This window comes from Bos indicus x Bos taurus, chromosome 16 (assembly GCF_003369695.1).
Source record: "Bos indicus x Bos taurus breed Angus x Brahman F1 hybrid chromosome 16, Bos_hybrid_MaternalHap_v2.0, whole genome shotgun sequence".
In the NCBI taxonomy this organism is placed as follows: Eukaryota; Metazoa; Chordata; class Mammalia; order Artiodactyla; family Bovidae; genus Bos; species Bos indicus x Bos taurus.
This window is the reverse complement of record NC_040091.1, coordinates 26,766,219-26,788,067: the sequence shown is the minus strand read 5'-3', so window position 1 is coordinate 26,788,067 and position 21,849 is coordinate 26,766,219. Positions and strand designations below refer to the sequence as shown.

The 21,849-nt window shown below is 39.4% G+C and overlaps 1 protein-coding gene across 7 annotated transcripts in view; it reads left to right on the top strand.

The window, feature by feature from the left end:
• NVL (nuclear VCP-like) overlaps nucleotides 1-21,849 on the top strand; it is a 179,187-nt gene that overhangs the window by 57,901 nt on the left and 99,437 nt on the right. For all 7 annotated transcript variants that reach the window (XR_003514886.1, XM_027564535.1, XM_027564534.1 and 4 more), the window contains 3 exons: nucleotides 2,465-2,571; nucleotides 10,365-10,441; nucleotides 13,452-13,540. Coding sequence is in view for 6 of the 7 variants with exons in the window: in XM_027564535.1 (XP_027420336.1) it covers nucleotides 2,465-2,571; nucleotides 10,365-10,441; nucleotides 13,452-13,540 (273 nt within the window). In the remaining variant the exon portion in view is untranslated. The remainder of the gene's footprint in view (nucleotides 1-2,464; nucleotides 2,572-10,364; nucleotides 10,442-13,451; nucleotides 13,541-21,849) is intronic.

The window sequence follows — 21,849 nt, the reverse complement described above, 5'->3', positions numbered from 1 at the left end:
ATTTCTTCTAAGGGATTCTTGCCCACAGTAGTAGATATAATGGTCATCTGAGTTAAATTCCCCTATTCCCATCCATTTTAGTTCCCTGATTCCTAAAATGTTGATATTCACTCTTTGCATCTCCTGTTTGAATCAGTTTGTCTTGATTCATGGACCTAACCTAACAGTCCAGGTTCCTGTGCAATGTTAATGTTGTTCTTTACAGCACTGGACTTTACTCCCATCACCAGTCACATCCACAGTTGGGTGTTCTTTTCACTTTGGCTCCGTCTCTTCATTCTTTCTGGTGGTATTTCTCCACTCTTTCCAAGTAGCATATTGAGCACCTACCGATCTGGGGAGTTCATCTTTCAGTGTCATGTCTTTTGCCTTTTCATACTGTTCATGGGGTTCTAAAGGCAAGAATACTGGAGTGGTTTGCCATGCCTCCTCCAGTGGACCATGTTTTGTCAGAATTTTTCACCATGACGCATCTGTCTCGGGTGGCCTTACACGGCATGGTTCATAGTTTCACTGAGTTAAGGTAAGTTGGTTTGTAGTTTCACTGAGTTATGTATATGAATACATAGCTCTTTGTAACATTCTTTATTTGGAAATTTGAGACTATTCAAGATAACTGTGGCCTCCAATTTAAGGGTACATTATAGAGCTGAACTTTGAGATACTGTGTAAGAATTTTTTTCCATACTGTCATTTGTAATATATTTTGTGAGAATTCTTGGGATTAAAGTTTTCGTTACAAATTGTTGTTTTAACCTGAAAGCCTGTTTTTTCCTTAAAGAACTAAAATATTGTGTAATAGTTTAATCCACTATTACCATAGTACTTGTCCCATAGAAGGCAGTTGATTACACAAATCTTATTTTGTAAAGAAACACAATTGAGGGTTTTGAATTGAAGGAAGACTTTGGTTGTCTTACCTTAGTGATGGTACACTTTTAGGAGTAGAAACCAGTTCAAAGTTCATGATACTCAGTGACCAACATTTTAAAATACAGTTACATGATACATTATAATTCAGTTTCCCTAAAAAAAGAAAAACTTTTATCATTAGTACGAAAACTTCCCACAAAGCTTTAAAAATTGCTTCCATTTTATGTAATTTGAGATATTACGTGGTAATTCTACATTGATCCATCATGATGTAAAACGCACTTTATGACTCAGAGGTAACTGCAGAATTGAATATGGAGGCACACATATCCTTCCACTTAGAAATGGAGAGGAGTTGTAATTTCAAGGTTTTGTACAATTAGATTAAATCATAATGCAACAACAACAAAAGATTAACTGTACTAAGAACTGACAAGGATACCGAGTATATGAATGTATTACTGTTGGCAATGTAAGATGGTACAGCTTGTATGGAAAGCAGCTTGTTGATTTTTAAAAGTTAAATGTACACCTGCAGTGTGTTACTGCCATACTGCTTTGCATCCCATACACAGGTATTTACTGAAGAGAAACAAAAGCATATACAAAGACTAGTACTTGAGTGGCCACAGCATCTCTGTTTATAGTAGTCCCAAACTGGAAATGAACCAAAGGTTTGTCAACAGAAGAATTAAAAAACAAATGTGATATAGCCACACAATGGAATGCCGCTCAGCAATAAAAAACAGTTAAGTACTGATACATATGACAACTTAGGTGAATCTCGAAATAATTATGTTGAGTAAAAGAAAGCAGACAGTATATGCTGTATGATTCCACTTACATAAAATTCAAGAAAATGCAAACTAATCCATCGTGATAAAACGGATCAGTGGCTGCCTAGGATAAGGGGATTTAGGGAAGGACAAGAGAGAGAGGAAATCATCAGTAAAGTGGAATCATCAGTAGAAAGGAATCATCAGTAAAAAGGAATCATCAGTAAAGTGTACTCCATTTTTAAAGTGCAGTGGTTTCCTAAGACCACAATGTTTACGAACCTTTGCCCTGTAGAGTCAGGTAACCCTTAGGCTTGTCAGACACGTGGTGGTGAAAGTGTCAGGCTTCATTCTGCAGGGTGGAGCTGGATTTGAGAGAACTGAATATGTATTTTAGGAAGATAACTCTGGCAGCATTGTGAGGGGTCCCAGGGAGGGGAAATTTAGAAAAGAACCAGTTAAGGGGACATTACATTTGGCCTTGACTGAGGTTCGAGGTAATTGGAAGCAGACTTGATAAAATTGATAGAATGTGTCACCAATTAGAAGGAAGGGAGAAACCTGCCTGGTATTTGGGGGACAGGCAGGGGTCATCATATAAGTTTGAGAATCCTGAAGGAAAACAGGTTTGGGGCAGGAGGTGGATAGATAGACTTCACTTTTTTAAGGACAAGGAGAATCTTTTATTTCTAAAACTACTGTAATTTATCAGTTTTTTTCTCTTAAAAATGTACTCTTCCTGTCTCTCATGTTAATTATATTTTGTAAAAGATTTTATTTTATTTATTTAAGGCTTTTCCTCCCTTTGTCTCTAGATATCATTGACCCTGCAATCCTGCGCCCAGGCCGCCTGGACAAAACACTCTTTGTGGGTTTACCACCCCCAGCAGATCGTCTCGCCATCTTAAAAACTATCACAAAAGTGAGTAAAGGAAATGGTATATTTTTGTGTATATTTCTGACATTTTAAATATAGATAGGTTTAAATATTGCCCAACCTATATCTCCCAAGGGAGAAGGTGAACTATTATTTATAATTTTTTAATTAATTTTTATTGGATTGTAGTTGCTTTACAGTGTTGTGTTTCTACTGTACAGAAAAGTGAATCAGCTATATGTATACATATATCCCCTCTTTTGGGGATTTCCTTCCCATTTAGGTCAACACAGCACTGGAGTTCCCTGTGCTATATAATAGGTTCTCCTTAGTTACCTATTTTATACATATATGTTACCTAGTGTATACATATATGTCAGTCCCAGTCTCCCATTTCCTCCCACCACCCCTCTTTCCTCCTTGGCACCCATACATGTGTTCTCTACTACTTTTGCTTTGCAAATAAGATCATCTTTACCATTTTTCTAGATTCCACATATATGCATTAATATACAATATTTGTTTTTCTCTGACTTACTTCACTCTGTATGGCAGTTTTTAGGTTCATCCATTTCTCTACAAATGACCCAATTTCATTCCTTTTTATGGCTGAGGAATATCCCATTGTATGTATGTCCACATCTTCTTTATCCGTTTCTCTGTTGATGGACATTTAGGTCATTTCCGTGTCCTGGCTTGTGTAAATAGTGCTGCAGTGAATACGGGGGTGCTTGTGTGTTCTTGAATTATGGTTTTCTCCAGATATATGCCCAGTAATAAGGTTGCTGGGTCATTTGGTAGCTTTGAGAAACCTCATACTGTTCTGCATAGTGGCTATTATCAGTGTACATTCCCACCAGTGGTACACGAGGGTCACATGTCTTCATACCCTCTCCAGCATTGATTGTAGACTTTAATGATGGCCATTCTGACTGGTGTGAGGTGATACCTCATAGTTTTGATTTGCATTTCTCTTGTAAAAGTGGCAAGAATACACAGAACTATATTTAAAAAGTCTTAATGACCCAGATAACCACAATGGTGTGGTCACTCACCTAGAGCCAGACATCCAGGAGTGTAAAGTCAGGTGGGCCTGAGGAAGCATTACTATGAACAAAGCTAGTGGAGGTAATGGAATTCCAGCTGAGCTATTTCAGATCATGAAAGACGTGCTGTTAAAATGCTACACTCAATATGTCTGCAGTTTTTGAAAACTCAGCAGTGGCCACAGGACTGGAAAAGGTCAGTTTTCATTCCAGTCCCAAAGAAGGGCGATGCCAAAGAATGTTCAAACTACACACAGTTGCACTTGTTTCACAAGCTAATAAGGTTATGCTCAAAATCCTTCAAACTAAGCTTCAGCAGTATGTGAACTGAGAAATTCCAGATGTACGAGCTGGTTTTAGAAAAGGCTAAGGAACCAGAGATCAAATTGCCAACATCCGTTGGATCATAAAGAAGGCAAGAGAATTCCAGAAGAATATCTACTCTGCTTCATTGACTATGCTAAAGCCTTTGACTGTGTGGATCACAACAAACTGTGGAAAATTCTTAAAGAGATGGGAATACCAGACCACCTTACCTGTCATCTTCTGAGAAACCTATGTGTGCGTCAAGAAGCAGCACTTAGAACTGGACATGGAACAACAGACTGGTTCAGAATTGGAAAAGGAGTACGACAAGGCTATATATTGTCACCTGGCTTATTTAACTTATATGCAGAATGCGAAATGCTGGACTGGATGAAGCATAAAGTGGAATCAAGATTACCAGATGAAATATCAGCAACCTTAGAAATGAAGATGATATCACTAATGGCAGAAAATGAAGAGGAACTAAAGAGTTTCTTGATGAAGGTAAAAGAAGAGAGTAAAAAAGCTGACTTGAAACTCAACATTCAAAAAACTAAGATCATGGCTTCTGGTCCCATTACTTCATGGCAAATAGAAGGGGAAGAAGTAGAACCTGTGACAGATTTCATTTTCTTGGGCTCTAAAATCACTGCAGATGGTGGCTGCAGCTATGAAATTAAAAGACACTTGCTCCTTGGAAGAAAAGCTATGACCAACCTAGACAGCATATTAAAAAGCAGAGACCTCACTTTGCTGACAAAGGTCTGTGTAGTCAAAGCTATGATTTTCCAGGAATCATGTATGATGTGAGAGTTTGACCACAAAGAAGACTGAGCACCGAAGAGTTGATGCTTTTGAACTGTGGTGCTGAAGAAGACTCTTGAGAGTCCCTTGGACTCCAAAGAGATAAAACTAGTCAATCCTAAAAGAAATCAACCCTGAATATTCATTGGAAGGACTGATGCTGAATCTGAAGCTCCAGTACTTTGGCCACTTGATACAGAGAACTGACTCACTAGAATAGACCATGATGCTGGGAAAGATTGAAGGCAAAAGGAAAAGATGGAAGCAGAGGATGAGATGGTTGGATAGCATCACTAGACTCAGTGGACGTGAATGAGCAAACTCCAGGGGATAATGAAAGACAAGAGAGCCTGCTGTGCTGTAGTCCACGGGGTCGCGAAGAGTTGGACACGACTTAGTGACTGAACAGCACCACAGTGAGGCCCCAGAAAGCTCCCTCCCTGCTTTCATCGTTTGATATTATAGCAAAAAGAAAGTCTGTGAACCAGAAAGTGGCCTTCACCAGACACCGAACCTACTGGCATGGCTTAGAGTCGGACAAAGAGTCGGACATGACTTAGTGACTGAAAAACAACAGACGTGATTATCCAGGAGTCTTGTTTTTCTGTCGATCCATCCTGGTCAGGAATGGGCTTGTTTGATGTTGATGTTCTATAAAAAAAAAAAGTGTTTATGTTCAACAGAAGAGCACCACTGCCTAGCTGTGAGCCCAGTCAACTCATAGCAATGCCATGGGCCACTTGCTGGATGTCAGGGCCTGCTTTTCTCTGTCTTGGTGGCTTTGTATTTCCAGATTTTTCTATCATGAACATATAGCTGTATATTAGGGGGAGGGGTATGGAGAATTTTTTCCCAAACAAAAACATAAATGTTGAGGTTAAAAGGGAAGGGCCTAGAATTAGCTAGAAAGGCTTTTTGGGCAGCTTCCCTGCACAAAGTTGTGACTGTTGAAAGAAAAGAAAAAGCAAAAGACTGATAAAAATCTGTACAGCTTCGAAAGGAACTTTTGTGGGCTTGTGGTTTAGACCGTTAAATTGTCAGTTCTCAACATCTGTCTATGCTAAAGGCTAAGGAGGGCTCTGGGCCACTTTTTCTTCGACTTTGTTTTTGTAGCAGTTTCAAGTGTGTCGTGTTCTCAGACCCATTCCACAGGAAGGGACCCGCTCGGGCCTGGGCAGCCAGGCACATTTTGTTGCCCTCTGAGGAGAGCTCCTTGCACTGCATTTCACATCCTTACCTCACTTTTCCCCTCCAGAGGCCTGAAATGTTTAAACATCTTTGTCGATGGCTAAAGCTGAAGCAGGGTAGAGGGAGGGGAAGCAGAATCTCTAACTTCAGGGCAGAGTCCACAAGGCAGACCTCCTGCCCACAGGTTGTCTTTATAAAGACTCAGCCAAAAGTGAGGAAAATTGGCATTTTTAATGTTTAGTAAGCCATTGTATTTCAAAGTTTGCTAGCTTTTTACTTAATGTCCCCAGATGGTTTTTATACTCTTTCCTCTTTTTCCAATTAATACTTGGAATAGTATGGGGAGATTAGAATAAAATTCTTTAGTCTTGGTCTGAAAAGTGTAGGTCAGAGCAACTTTTCAGTATCTCTCGGAGCCTAAGTTTCTTAAGAGAACAGTGAGCAATGACATACTGTTTCTTTATACTTTGTATTTGGTGATTCTGGTAATCATGTGATAATGAGAGGCTTATCACTAAAAACCCCCTTGGACAAGTGGAATTTTTTTCTTTCGTAATTTCCATTTCTTTCCTATAAGTGTTATTAAAACTTACCCTCTTCTCAGAAAGCCAGAAAGGTTATTTGATGTCTGCCAGTGCTTTGAGATAATAATATGCAATCTTTAAAATGGTGATAAAAATCCTACTGAAAGACCCAAGATTCTCAGTGTTTATAAAATGTGCTCCCAAAGACTAAAACGTATAAAACATCTCACCTAGAAGTATAACTGTTAAGTTTTCATGAGCTAAGATAAAAATATCTGATAGAATGATAAGTGATATTTATTAAACACTGTTCTAGGTACTTTGCATATATGAATATGCTTAATCCTTGCAACTGCTTTTTGAACTCTAATATTTAAATATTCACATGAATATTATTTCCATTTTACTGATAAACTAACTCTCTCTCAACAACAAGATACAGAGATGTGTGTTTCTTTTTATTTTTTATTTTATTGAAGCATAGTTGAAGAGTCCATCTCCAAAACTCTTCATTTTGCAGCCTAAAAATCTATCCCCATTAAACTCCCCATTCCACCCTCCTCCCACCCCTTGGCAACCACCTACTTTCTGTCTCTATGAATTTGAATATTCTTTCAGCTTCTCTGGTGGCTCAGGTCACCTGCAATGCAGGAGACCAAAGTTCATTCCCTGGGTTGGGAAGATCCCCTGGAGAAGGAGATGGCAACCCACTCCAGTATGCTTGGAGAACCCCATGGACAGAGGAGCCTAGGGGTACAGTCCATGGGGTCGCAAAAGTCAGATTCTTAAGAGACTATTTTTCTCTAACAGTTGCTTTGACTCAGCTTTCTCTAGTCATGAAATTATTGAGACTTCCATTAGAGTTTTATTAAGAGGGGCTTCCCTGGTAGCTCAGATGGTAAAGGAATTTGCCTGCAATGCAGGAGACCTGGATTTGACCCTTGGGTTGGGAGGAGAAGGGAATGGCAACCCACTCAAGAGTACTTGGGAAATCCCATGGACAGAGGAGCCTGGTAGACTTTAGAGTCCATGAGGTTGCAGGGTCGGACACGACTGAGCATCTAGCACTTTGGCACTTTCAAGAGGTGATAAATCAGTAGTGAAGAAGACCAGTATAAAAAGTTCTAAATATTTTCATACACATGTAAGTATCATTTTAATAAATGAGTCTCTATAGTATTTACATATTTGGTTTTATAAGCTTACTAATATTCCACTTAAACTTGTTCTAATTGCTCCCACTTGACAGTAAATAGAATTGACCTTTCATTTTACTTCTTACTGAAGGTCAGAAACATTTCCACATTTCAGTTAGGAATAATTAGATTTTAATGATCCCAAGATTCCTTAGCCCACATTTCTACACACTGGAAAGTAATGTTGTTATTGAAACTTTTGTAAGTATCTTATGTTGACCACACCACTGCTGCTACTGCTGCTAAGTCGCTTCAGTCGTGTCTGACTCTGTGCAACCCCATAGATGGCAGCCCACCATGCTCCCCCGTCCCTGGGATTCTCCAGGCAAGAACACTGAAGTGGGTTGCCATTTCCTTCTCCAGTGCATGAAAGTGAAAAGTCAAAGTGAAGTCACTCAGTCGTATCCGACTCTTAGCGACCCCATGGACTGCAGCCTACCGGGCTCCTCCATCCATGGGATTTTTCCAGTGCCTTCTCCATGACCACACCACACACACCCCCAAAAAAGGACAATTTGTTATTTTTTTCCAATTGATAATATATTGGGAGTTAATTTTTCTAAAATATTGCTCTTAGATAAGCATTTGTTTATTGTGTTCCTTTATATATTGAGCTTTCTCAAAATATTTAAAAGAGTGCCCTGAATATAGGAAGTTGGCGATTGCTCCCAGTATGTAGTTGTGAGAAAAGTTTCTCCTCTAGGGTGTCATAAAGAAAGCACTCAGATGTGATAGATGTTTTTGATAATATCCCTGTCAAATAATAGCACAATAATAACACAATAAACACAATATAAGCTTTTCAGTACTGAAGCTGGTGGTTGTCCTGGTGTAAGCTGAGGACATAACTAAAAACCGGCGCATTAAAAACAACTTGATGAAAGGTCAAAGACATGCATTCGGAGATGTGTGGGCCTCTGTGAAAGTCCAGCTTGACCCAAGAATAGAATTTAGATATTGAGAAATATAAAAGAAGTATCCTCAGGTATTCCTCCATGAATTGATTTCTTATGATTGAGTTTTTGATCAAAACAGACAATAGATAGTTTGAAGTAAAATTCTCTAGCAGCGCAGGGAACGTCCATATACTGGGTGACAGTCAGGGTAAGGTTGATAGTTTCTCAGGAACATTAAAGAGACTCATAAGGGCTCAGGCCTAATGAGGAAGCCTCTCATCCCACCCCGTGCCTCCTCCTACAGTGGACTGGGACTCAACAAGGCAGTATTCTCAGGCTTTCCCACTGCAGACGTAGCTTGGAAAGTCCAAACATTTTTCTCCATCATAATAAATCCTTATTACATGTTCATCATCACTATTTAAACAAGACTTCCCCTCTCTCTCTTAAATATAGCACCAAATTATCTCTATTTATCTGGTAATAAGATCTTGGGTTTTTTGGGGGGATTCCCTGGTGACCCAGTGGTAAGAACTTGGTAAGAACTTGGTGCTACCATGGACTTGGGGCCAGTCCCTCATCTGGGAACCTAGATCCTGCCTCCTTGAATCCCTGCCCACCTCTGCCCCCTGACAAAATTGAAAACATTGATATTAAAAGGAACCATAGGGGTCACTTAGTCTGTCTAGTTTTATATACAACCGGAGAGAGAAAGGAAAAAAGCACCAAAATTGTCTGCTGAGGTCACCCAGAGAGTTTACTTTCCCATGTTTATTTCACAGGTCAGAGTGGATTGAATGGGAAACATAACTTTCTTGAATCTGTGATAGATGAACATTTGCATTTTATCGTATAATAGCAGCTAGCGTATGTACAGTTTGTGAAATTCTTAAACATGCCCAGCTGCAGGGACACCTGCTGAGCATGTGCTAGAGGAAGGTGATGGCTCAAGTGCCGGGTCGTCTGACCCTCTGCTGAGAGCACCTGCTGAGCTAATATTTACACTTGAGGCTTAATGACATATGTTTATTTGCTGTTTTCCTATATATATATTTCTTCTTAAACTGTGTCCATGTAATATCTGCTACAAAGGAAAGACAGTATGCAGTGTAGATATAAGTTATGAATCAGAATAATAAAGCACATATAAGCCTACCATCTAACATCGTAAACTTTGTCACTAAAATCTGTTTTATTTGCCTCTGCAGTGTAAGTCACTAAAAATGTTATTAAATATGTACTGTATGCATGCAAAGTACCATGTTAAGTGTTGTTGAAATTTTGAGACTGTTCTGATACTTGTCCTTTCTAGCATCTCTTGGTATGAGCTGGAGGGGAGATGGCATCAGAGTGAGGGTTAAGTTTTAGATAAAGGGTTGGAAAAGAAGACATTGAGCACAGAGGGCTTTAGGCTTTTGTTGTAGAGCCGTTTGCTGATTGTTCTTTCCTGGCCACGGTCAGTGTTATTTCTCCCTTCCGAGCCAACCTCACGCTAAAACTAAGCCAACATATACACATCAAAACTAATTACTGCTTGTGTATTTGCCATATTGAATCAGGCAAAGGAAATGTGAGTCTTCACCTTGGAAAGATTGAGGGTGTGGGTTTCGTTCTCGGTGTTTTGTTTTTGGCTGTGGTGCTTGCACGTTTGTCATACTTCACCAGCATGAACTGTTTGCCTTTGGCTTTCCCAAGTTTGGGATCTGCTTCTTAACCTTGTTTCTCAAAACTGAAATTTGTAAAAATCTGTAACACTAGTCTGGGAGTCAGTTACATTCATTCAGTCAAGCAGCCGTTACTGTCTGTTTAGAACCTATTATGTGGGGAAATACTGGTCTTTAAAGTCTCGACTAAAGTGGATGTTTCTCTCTCACTTAGAATGGTACAAAACCCCCACTGGACGCAGATGTAAACTTGGAAGCAATTGCTGGTGACCTTCGCTGTGATTGTTACACGTAAGTATGTCGGTCTCAGATCACTTAACTCTCTGAGGTCCCATTTCCTCATGTGTAAAATGAAGGAGAGTGATAGCAAAAGGATTAAGTTAGGAGTCCTGTAAAGCACTAGGGTCTGGCTCTTCCTCCTTCTTAGAGACAGGACCACCCATTTTGAGGCCCTGAGGAGTTCTCAGGAATAGGCGAGTCCTCTCGTGTGTCAGCTGCTGGTGTTCAGCCATCCTGACCACCATCACTGCCCTTCACAGCTTGTCTCTCTGTCCTTCCAGAATATTGCAGGAGACATCTCATTACCAGCTGCCAAATTATCTAGGTGCTTCAGCATTTAAAAGAAAATAATCTACAAGCTTTTCAAGCCTCAGAATGCATTTTTCATAGCACACCTATTAATATCCACACAATCTATGAAAACAGGAGGTCAGATATTTCTACTTTCATAGTTTATGGTTGTTACGAGTTTTTGTTGTTTTCTTCATTATCATAAAACTTCATTATAGTAACTTTCCCAATTTTGGGTCACAGGGAAGAAAATGAAATTCACATTTAACAGGGCACATCTCTCCCTCCGTTTGGGGGTTTGTTTTTTTTTTTAATGAGGTGGTGAACCTCAAAGCATGTGGGATCTTACTTCCCCAAGCAGGGATTGAACCCATGCTCCCTGCCATCGAAACATGGAGTTTTAACCACTAGACCACCAGGGAGTTCTCCTCTGGCTTATCCCTGTTGATTGTCCACAATATACTTGGTGTTCATGATATTCCTATAGCTGAAAGCCAAATAAATGTGCTTTCTGAAGCTAAGTCAGTCAAGGAAGGTAGTGTTGTAATCTTCGAGGTCTTCTAGAGTCTGTTGTTCACAGTGTAAATTTATATCCGAAGAACATAACTACCGGTACTGATACAGGCATCCAGTTCTTTCCAGTTCTGGTTGAAGATTTTCACAAAACTGTCTCATGAGATGATTACACTTGAAACCATGCTACTCACTTTTAGGGAGTGTGGCCAGGATCCAAGGTCTAATTTCCAGTTTTTTCATACATAAACATCTTAGGGATGTGAGTCTTGATCTTTGTTCTGCTACCGCTCCCCTAGTGCTCCTGAGAGATTTGCTGCACTCCAGCTGGGACTCTTGTCTCACTTAAAAAAGCGGTGACTGTCTCAGTGGAGGGGAAATGGTCAGTCCCAGGCCATGGTGTTGAAGGGCGTGTGTAAAAGCCCTGCATTACCTTTAAGGAGAATATACCTTTTTCCCTCGTTGGGAATCAAATTCGTGCCAGTCTGTAGTTAACGAACTTACTGCTAAAGAAAATAGGACTTAAGTGAGTAGTTTATGTATTTGAGTGCTAAAATCTGAAAAGATTTTCAGTTGATAATAGAGGCAGTTTTGATGCAGAACTGACCCTGGGCCAATCTTTTGGATTATACCACATAGGAGGTCATTTATTAAATGGGTCAGGGTTAAACTTGAATGGTATATGTTTTGGGTTTTAATACCACTGTCATCACAGGGACTGTAGAAGACTGCAGCCTTCAGCTACTTGTTACATTAGGTAATGGTGTCTCTGCACCAGTGTTGATTTAACATATGGGGTTTCCCCCATGTCTCAGACAGTAAACAATCTCTGTGAATGCAAGAGACCTGGGTTTGAGCCCTGGATCGGAAAGATGCCCTGGAGAAGGGAATGGCAACCCACTCTGGTATTCTTGTCTGAAGAATTTTATGGACAGAGGAGCCTGGTGGGCTACAATCCATGGTGTCACATAGAGTTGGACATGACTGAGTGACTAACACTTTCACGCTTTTCACAAAGAAATGAATACCCTGGCATGTATGTACCCACTCCAGGTTCTTGCCTGGAGGATCCCAGGGACGGGGGAGCCTGGTGGGCTGCCGTCTATGGGGTCGCACAGAGTCAGACACGACTGAAGCGGCTTAGCAGCAGCAGCAGCAACAGCATATGTATGATTGTTAAATAATATTACAAACCTAACACCTAACCAGCAGAAACATTGAGTTCAGTTAATAATTTAAACTAAATTTAATAATCTTAGGTATGTGGATTATCAGCATTATATATTAAATTAGTTTGTCTAGAGATGAGGATTTTAATTTTAAAGATGAGGTTTTTATCTCCCAGTTGAAACTCTTTCTCAAAGAATCTCTAAGAATCCTGTTAAAGATGTAATGTATTGAAACACCAGTCAACCCCAACATCTTTCATTGAACGCAAGAACCATGCTGATTCAGCATGTTATTACACAGACCAATTAAATGAAGGCTTGTTAGTTCTTGTCATATTTTAAGTAATTTATGATGTGTCAATTCAGCTTGAGCTTGAATCAAATGCATCAAACTCTTTAGCCTTTGTATTTTCCTTTTTTGAACTAGGGGTCCTAAATGACTTTTTATATAAGCTTAGTTTAGACTTTAGGTAATATATTAATGGTATATACTTGTAATGGGCCAGTTTGTACTTTAGCATGAGCCTTGTGAATAAAATTTTACAGTAAAAAATGTGTAGGTTGCTTTCTTCTGACTGACTGAGACTTTTTATATTAACATTACTATCTATAGTGATTAGCGTGAGAATATTTGACTCACTGCATGTTTCCTTCATAATTTCCTTTCTTCTAAAACTTAGAAGTATTTTGAGTAAAAACTAAAAGCTCTTTCCTAGTGACCATGATTGGTTTATCCCACCTTTATTGGTCAGTTTCTTTCCTAAACGTTTAATATGTGACTTAAAAGAAAATTACAGGACTTCCCTGGTGATCCAGTCCAGACTTTGCCTTCCAATGCAGGGCACACAGATTCGATCCCTGATCGAGCAGCCAAGATCCCACATGCTTCTTGGCCAAAAAACCAAAACATAAAACAAGCAATATTATCAAAAATTCACTGCTTTCAAAAAATACATTTAAAGAAAAAAGGAAATTGCTTTCAGACTTTTTTCTGGGCTTTTGCACAGTGTCTAAGAATAAATGAGTTAAGAGCTCTTCTCTTATTTCAGGGGTGCAGATCTCTCTGCTTTGGTACGGGAGGCTTCTATCTGTGCCTTGAAGCAGGAAATGGCAAGACAGAAGAGTGGAAGTGAAAAAGGTACAGTTCTCGCCAGAATCTCTCAGTCCTAGTTAATTATCACTCTGGGTACCTAATGCCACTGTTAACCTGGAAAATGACCATTTCCTAGCATTTATCATCTGTGATATTAAAACTGACATTTTTCTGATGAGACCTTTAGCAGCTGTTCTGGAATATTATATAACCTCTGTAGCTGACAACTATAATAATAGCAGTTACTTGGTGCCTTATACAATGTATTCTGTCTTTGCTTATCATCATACATATACTGTTTGCATCATGAGTTTGGTCTGTTTATCAGTCCTGGAAAACCTCCTCATTCTTTTTGTTAGGGCAGTGCTGCTGCTGCTAAGTCACTTCAGTCGTGTCCGACTCTGTGTGACCCCAAAGACGGCAGCCCACCAGGCTCCCCCGTCCCTGGGATTCTCCAGGCAAGAACACTGGAGTGGGTTGCCATTTCCTCCTCCAATGCATGAAAGTGAAAAGTGAAAGTGAAGTCGCTCAGTCGTGTCTAACTCTCAGCGACCCCATGGACTGCAGCCTACCAGGCTCCTCCGTCCATGGGATTTTCCAGGCAAGAGTACTGGAGTGGGGTGCCATTGCCTTCTCCGTGTTAGGGCAATACCTATGGTTAAAATGTAACCTAACCTGAAGAACTTAGAAAACACATAAGAAATGAAAATTGAAATGACTTTCCATATACCTACACTTTATTTTGGGACATCTCAACAGCTTTACCCTGTTCTTCATATTTGACAGTGTGTTTGAGAATACCATTTGGGTGTGTAGTACTCTTGCCTGGAAAATCCCATGGACGGAGGAGCCTAGTGGGCTGCAGTCTATGGGGTCGCAAAGAGTCAGACACTACTGAAACGACCTAGCAGCAGTGTGTAGATGAAAATGCTTTATTTGTGACCTGCAGTCTGTCAAATAGAGAAATAGCCTCTGCTTTGCTTGGTTTCTGGGTGGATTGTTTGATCGGTTGCAGTATGTGGCCGTCTTTGAACATATACATTTAGTACTGTCGAATACTTTCTTCAGAAAGACCTACCTTTTCCTCAAAACCTGTACTTTGATCTCAAGTTCAAACCTGTATTGATCTCCTTTTATTCATTAGATTTCCCAGAAGATGTTTCTTTATTTGTGTTTATTTCATTTATTCTTTTCCCTTTTTTCTTTGGCTACCAGGAATCTTGGAGCTAACTTTTGTTTACAGTTACAGCCGCATATGCTTAGCTTAGATTTATCAACACACATATCTCCTTTTTTTTTTTTAATTATTTAGGCTTTACTTTTTAAAAATTGATTTATTTTTAATTGAAGGATAATTGCTTTATAATATTGTGTTGATTTCTAGCATACATCATCATGAATCAGCCATCAGTATACATATATCCCTTCTCTCTTGAACCTTCTTCTTACCTCCTAACTCATCCCACCCCTCCAGGTTGTCACAGAGCCTTGGTTTGAGTTCCCTTAGTCATACAGCAAATTCCCACTGGCTACCTATTTTACATATGGTAGTATATATGTTTCTATGTTACTCTTTCCATTTGTCCCATCCTCTCCTTCCCCCACCCCCTTTTTTTATGTTTAACAAACATTTATAAGGGGGGAAAATGCTCCAGACTAAGAAGTGAACCACTGTTATGTATACAAACATTTATTAAGGCAAAATGTACCCTATAGGACCAGGAAAATCTAACCTGCCATAGAAATCAGACAGATGAAATACAGTATAATAGAAACAAAGATGTTCTCTTTTCTATAAAACCAAGTTGAGGGATGCTGCTGCTGCTGCTGCTAAGTCACTTCAGTCGTGTACGACTCTGCGCGACCCCATAGACAGCAGCCCACCAGGCTCCACCGTCCTTGGGATTCTCCAGGCAAGAACACTGGAGTGGGTTGCCATTTCCTTCTCCAATGCATGAAAGTGAAAAGTGAAAGTGAAGTCTCTCAGTCATGTCCGACTCTTCGTGACCCCATGGACTGCAGCCTACCAGGCTCCTCTGTCCATGGGATTTTCCAGGCAAAGAGTACTGGAGTGGGTTGCCAGTAAACTTATATGCATATATAGAGGCTTCCAAACCAATCTGCTGTCTAAATGCCTTCCAAAGTACCATTTCAGAGACAAGAAGGAGGGATTTAGAGGGGACAGTCTTTGAATCACCATTTTGCCTTCAATTCTTTGCTCCACTGACATCTGAGAGTTTGGCATATTGGGGGTCTTCAAATTTAAAAGAAATGCCAAAGCTTGACTAATGCAATCTAAGAAAAATGGTATAAACTCCAAATGCCTGTGCAGTTTTCTATAATTTCCAGCATTATGCCTTGAAAATTTATCAGATTTAAAACTTAAGCCACTTCCCGTAGATGGTATACTTTTAGGAAAAAGCATTATCCAAAAATTAAGGTAACACTAAAATTGTATACCCCAAATTCAAGTCTAATGCCATTTTGTTGTTCTGGGTTACTTAGTGTGTAGGAGGATGTATGCAGATATTAACTTTGTTTTTGAAAAAACTTGAAAATTTTGCAGTGATTCTGTCTTACAGTTTCCTCAGTATATGTTCAGGAATCTCCCTCTTTGAGGTTGAATTCTACTGACCACCAACATGGTCCTCTTAAAAATAGGTCTCCGTCCATCATCCCCCTCCCCCATGGTCTAAAACATGTTCCATCTTCCATAGTTTGGGGCCTGATACAGCCAGAGCTGAAAATAAGTATACTTCACCTTTGCTGATTTCCATATTTCAGCTTAATACAAATAGGAGTCATGGCATTGACTGACCTCTTCTCTGTACAGCACTACTTTTGCAGTTATTCTGCTGTATTACTTTTGCAGTTATTCCACTACTATTCTTTTTTCCTCAGAAATATTAAGATTTATGTGCTTAAATATCTGAACGCTATGCATAAGAGCAAGACTTTCAGTAAGAAGTATTAAGTTGGAAAAAAAAATAAACCTGAAAAACAAGATGTTATCTTGTTTTTAAAGAAAGAGGGCTGAATTCCCTGGTTTCAGAATTAAATTTGACTCTAGTTTAAAAGGTAAAAAGAAGGACCATTGATGTACTTCTTTGTGTCAAATTTCACTTAAACTTTAAAGTATCAGTGCAGAATAGAAAGAACTGGAAAGAAAGGATAGAAACATAAGCCGCCAGTTATTATTTAAGAGTAGATATGACTTCAACCAAAATCAAAAGTATATCAGGAATTGGCCTCTTTTAGGGAGTCTTTTAAAAAAAAAAATCTATCATTTGGTATAGCCACTGCACATCAACTTTGAGATTTCTTTAAATAAGTTAGTATTCTTGTCTAGCTATGTGAAATTTTTCAGAGTAATTTTACTAGGAGGTAATTGGATATCATTTGGTACCTTCACATATGACACTGACATGGAATAAAAAGTTGACAGGTGGGAAAGGGGAGGAAGGAAGATCGACAAAGTATAAAGTGAATTATAATGTGTAAAAACTTTTTAAAAAGTAGGGCTGAAGAATTTGAAACCATAAGAACAAGCTATGTGTATACATACATATCTAAAAAAGTTTTATATCTTTAAAATTAGAATGTTATTTTACTTTAAATGTACGGCATGCAAAATGCTTTGTAAGAGTAGAATGTGTACAACAATATAAATTTAAGTTTCTAGACACTGACCTAGGTCCTTAATCACTCACTTATCCAGCAAAGAGATTATTCACCCAGCCATCACTCTTGCTTGGACAATGCTTACTTGTACCTGGACAATTTAAAGTGTATATGAATTGTTTTCATCAGTGAAGACACAGCTGTTCAGTTCAGTTCAGTCACTCAGTCGTGTCCAGCTCTTTGCGACCCCATGAATCGCAGCACGCCAGGCCTCCCTGTCCGTCACCAACTCCCGGAGTTCACTCAGACTCACGTCCATCGAGTCAGTGATGCCATCCAGCCATCTCATCCTCTGTTGTCCCCTTCTCCTCCTGCCCCCAATCCCTCCCAGCATCAGAGTCTTCTCCAGTGAGTCAACTCTTCTCGTGAGGTGGCCAAAGTATTGGAATTTCAGCTTTAGCATCGCACTTTCAATTGCTGAATTACATGTTTTTTCACTTTGATACCTTATGATCATTAGAAAGCTGCTTATATAATGTTATAATCACACAGTATGCTAACTGCCTATTTGTAACTACAAGAAACTTGTTAAAGACACACTGTTGACTATGATACTTTACAGAATCATGGCCACAAGTTTCTGCAAATGAGGTTTACTTCTCTCAAATCAAAAAATATCCCACAGTTCAGATTTTCATAAGTAGTGCTTCTTTTAAAATAAAAGCAAACATGTTGTCCTGTCTGTAAAATTATATTTCTAGTCCACTTTACAGAATATTAAAATGCTTATAAATGCATTGTATGCTGTGTGCTCAGTCACTCAGTTGTGCCTGATTCTTTGTAACCCCGTGGATCTGTCCATGGAATTTTCCAGTCAAGAATACAGGAGTGGGTTGCCATTTCCTCTTCCAAGGGCTCTTTCCAACCCAGAGATTGAACCTGCATCCCTTGCATCCCCTGCATTGGCAGGCGGATTCTTTTTATCTCCTAGTGAAAAACAAAACCAGTCATCACACTGGCCCATGGAGCCATCTAGGGCTATTTTATATTTCCTACCATTAGAAAAATTGAACTAAATAAGGAAAAAAAGCAAAGGAGAGAAAAGAAATTTTACAAAATGGCAACTAGCATGACCTAAAAAAAGAGTGTACTGAAATATCTTCCTTCAGTTCAGTAACCAGGCCCTTTCTGGAATGAACATTTATTGGTAACTAGGTTAGCAGAGTGTTCCTCTTAGTGCTCAGGACAAAAATACAAGGTATGTTGAAATAACTTCTATCTTTGTGTAAGGAAAGACAGACTTTGAAACAGAGTGACTTTTAAAAACCACAAACCTATATTTAGCCAGAATGTTCAAGATTGACAGGTTTGATGGAAGGAAATCTTTATTGGCAACAAAATTAAAAATCATAATCTTATGGATGCCAATTGTTTTTACCAATGTGAAGATTGTTTGAACTTGTAACATGTGTCTTAGAAGTAAAAAGGTTGCTTTAGTTCTGTGGACTGTTGAATTGCCCTTTAAATAAATATTGCCTCCATCTTAAAAAAAAAAAAAAAAAAAGCTTCTGAATAGCCTGGACTTCTTCACTGTGGGAAAATAGCCTTGGCAAACTTGTTTCAGAGACTCTCTCCAAGGAGATTGATTCATCCATCAAGTCTATAGTTATCTTAAGATCTTCACAAGACTGATTTCATCCCATCAAGTCTATAGTATCTCCAGATCTGCACCTCAGACTTCAGAAGTCTGTCTACTTCAGCTCCTAACATTTTCTCCATGCTTAAGCATAAAAGTCTAGTTCTGTCGGAGTCTTCATGTTTTGAATTTCTCATAGCATTTATTCAAAATCTGGTTTTTCCAAATATCTTGTTAACAGCTCATCCATTGAGATCTACTCCTTCCTTAAAGCTTACTTTCCCTAATCCCATCCTTTACTGATGAGTTGTTCTCCAGGAGGTCAGTAAGCTGCTGCACTTGCCCTGGCTGGCTGCATTGCCCTGAGAGTGCTTCTGTGTTAGTGTAGATGAGGAATGCTGCTGCTGCTTAGTCGCTGTTGTATCCGACTCTTTGCGAGCCTGTGGACTGTAGCCCGCCAGGATCCTCTCTCCATGGGGATTCTCCAGGCAAGAATACTGGAGTGGGTTGCCTTGCCCTCCTCCAGGGGATCTTCCCAGCTCAGGTATCGAACCTAGGTCTCCCACATTTCAGGAGGATTCTTCACTGTCTGAGCCACCTGGGAAGCCCAGGGAATGCTGAGACCATGTCTGATAAGATGCCGTCACACAAGAACATAGGTTGTCATACAGTGGATAGCCTGCTGTAGAAGTAAGGCCATACAAGTGGCTGCTCTTGTCACTCCTGACACTGCTGCAGTATCCTCCAGTAGTTTTTGTTACATAGATTGTATACTGTCCAATATTGAGGCCTGCGCCGCTGCAGACAGCCTCAGCAAACCCAGAAAATCAACACTCGTATCTTAATCATGAAGTCCCTGAGCTTTTGGTTGTTTAATTTGAAGATTCAGTTATCTGAACTTCTTTTATGTAAGCTGTTTTAAGTTTGTTTTGAAAGTGGGTGGGATATAATTCACAAAATCAGAATGTCATGTAAAAAATCCTTATGTGGTACTATGCTGCCTGAGAACTGATTATGATAACTATATTTGGATTTGTTTGTCACTAAAAATTAGCAGGCCTCTGTATATGTATTGACTGCTCCTAATAACTCTAATGGGATGTCTTCTTATAAATATGTGTAACAGATTCTGACATCCCTGCTTTGCTGCAGTTTTCATTTCCAGCTGCCTGTCCTTGAGGGACTTTGCATTGATATCTTACTGAACCTGAAATCAGTAATGCCATTCAACTTCCATTTGACATGTTCAGCTACACATTGTATTTTACTTTTAGGTAAATACACTTTCTTAATTTATATATTAGTACTATTTTAAGTATGAATTGTCATCTCGTAAGTTGTCATATGATTGTAAGCGAAGCCTTTCTTAAGTAACATTTAGGTACTGGATTTCTCTTACGTGTGTTGGCATAACCTTACAAGGAATCAAAGCGCCCTTCCAGTCCGGTGTTGCCATATGACCTGTATGTATTATGTGTTATGATGTAACTCCATTCATCTCATTATGTGTATGTACCCTTAAGTAATATGGAATTCCGTTTTCCATTCTTAGTTAAATTAATTTGAATTATCTTGAAAGAGAAGAATTCTGATGCTTTGTCCTGAACATTGCCATTAAGTTAAACAATACAAAGATAACGGGGTTATCTGTTAATGAGTGATAGTTCTCTTACTACATTAAACTATGATGAGCCAGAGAGTGGGAAAAATGGGGAGGTATTGATCAGAGGGTACAAATTTCCTGCTATATGATGAATAAATTCTGAGGATCCCGTGTACTAATTATCAGTAGTGTGTTATATACAGTTAACCTGGGTTTGAACTGTGCAGATCCACTTATACATGTGGATTTTCTTCAGTAAATATGTAGTACAGGACTACACGATCCATGCTTGGTTGAATCTACAGAAAAAGAACTACAGATTCAGAGAGTCAGCTATAAAGTTATACATAGATTTTTGACTGAGGGCCACCACTCCTAACCTTCACATTGTTCAAGGGTCAGCTGAACTTGAAAGCTGTTCAGAGGGTAGATCATAATAAGTATCACCACAAAAATAAATAAAAAGGTGATCATGAGGGGCCGGAGGTGTTAACTAACCTTACTGTGGTAACCATTTTGCAGTAGATCATCGTGTCACACTGTACTTCTTAAAGTTAACTTATATTTATTATGTACCAACAGTATCTTAGTAGAGCTGAGGGGAACACAAAGTAACAGAATATATGAACCATTTATCTTTTTTAAGGATAAGAATCTCCTTTCTAATTAAATATGGACAAAATACTTTTTAATATAATTTGTCCCATAATAAACTGTTTTGATTCCTGGGGGGAAAAAAAGACTGTGCTTTTAAAATATATGACATAACTTATGGAAAATTAAATATGGTTCAGTTCAGTTCAGTTCAGTTGCTCAGTCGTGTCTGACTCTTTGCGACCCCATGAATCGCAGCACGCCAGGCTTCCCTGTCCATCACCAACTCCCGGAGTTCACTCAGACTCACGTCCATCGAGTCAGTGATGCCATCCAGCCATCTCATCCTCTGTCGTCCCCTTCTCCTGCTGCCCTCAATCCCTCCCAGCATAGGGAGTTTCCAATGAGTCAACTCTTCACATGAGGTGGCCAAAGTACTGGAGTTTCAGCTTTAGCATCATTCCTTCCAAAGAAATCCCAGGGCTGATCTGCTTCAGAATGGACTGGTTGGATCTCCTTGCAGTCCAAGGGACTCTCAAGAGTCTTCTCCAACACCACAGTTCAAAAGCATCAATTCTTCGGCGCTCAGCCTTCTTCACAGTCCACCTCTCACATCCCTACATGACCACAGGAAAAACCATAGCCTTGACTAGACAAATCTTTGTTGGCAAAGTAATGTCTCTGCTTTTGAATATGCTATCTAGGTTGGTCATAACTTTCCTTCCAAGGAGTAAGCGTCTTTTAATTTCATGGCTGCAGTCATCATCTGCAGTGATTTTGGAGCCCCAAAAAATAGTCTGACACTGTTTCCACTGTTTCCCCATCTATTTCCCATGAAGTGATGGGACCGGATGCCATGATCTTCGTTTTCTGAATGTTAAGCTTTAAGCCAACTTTTTC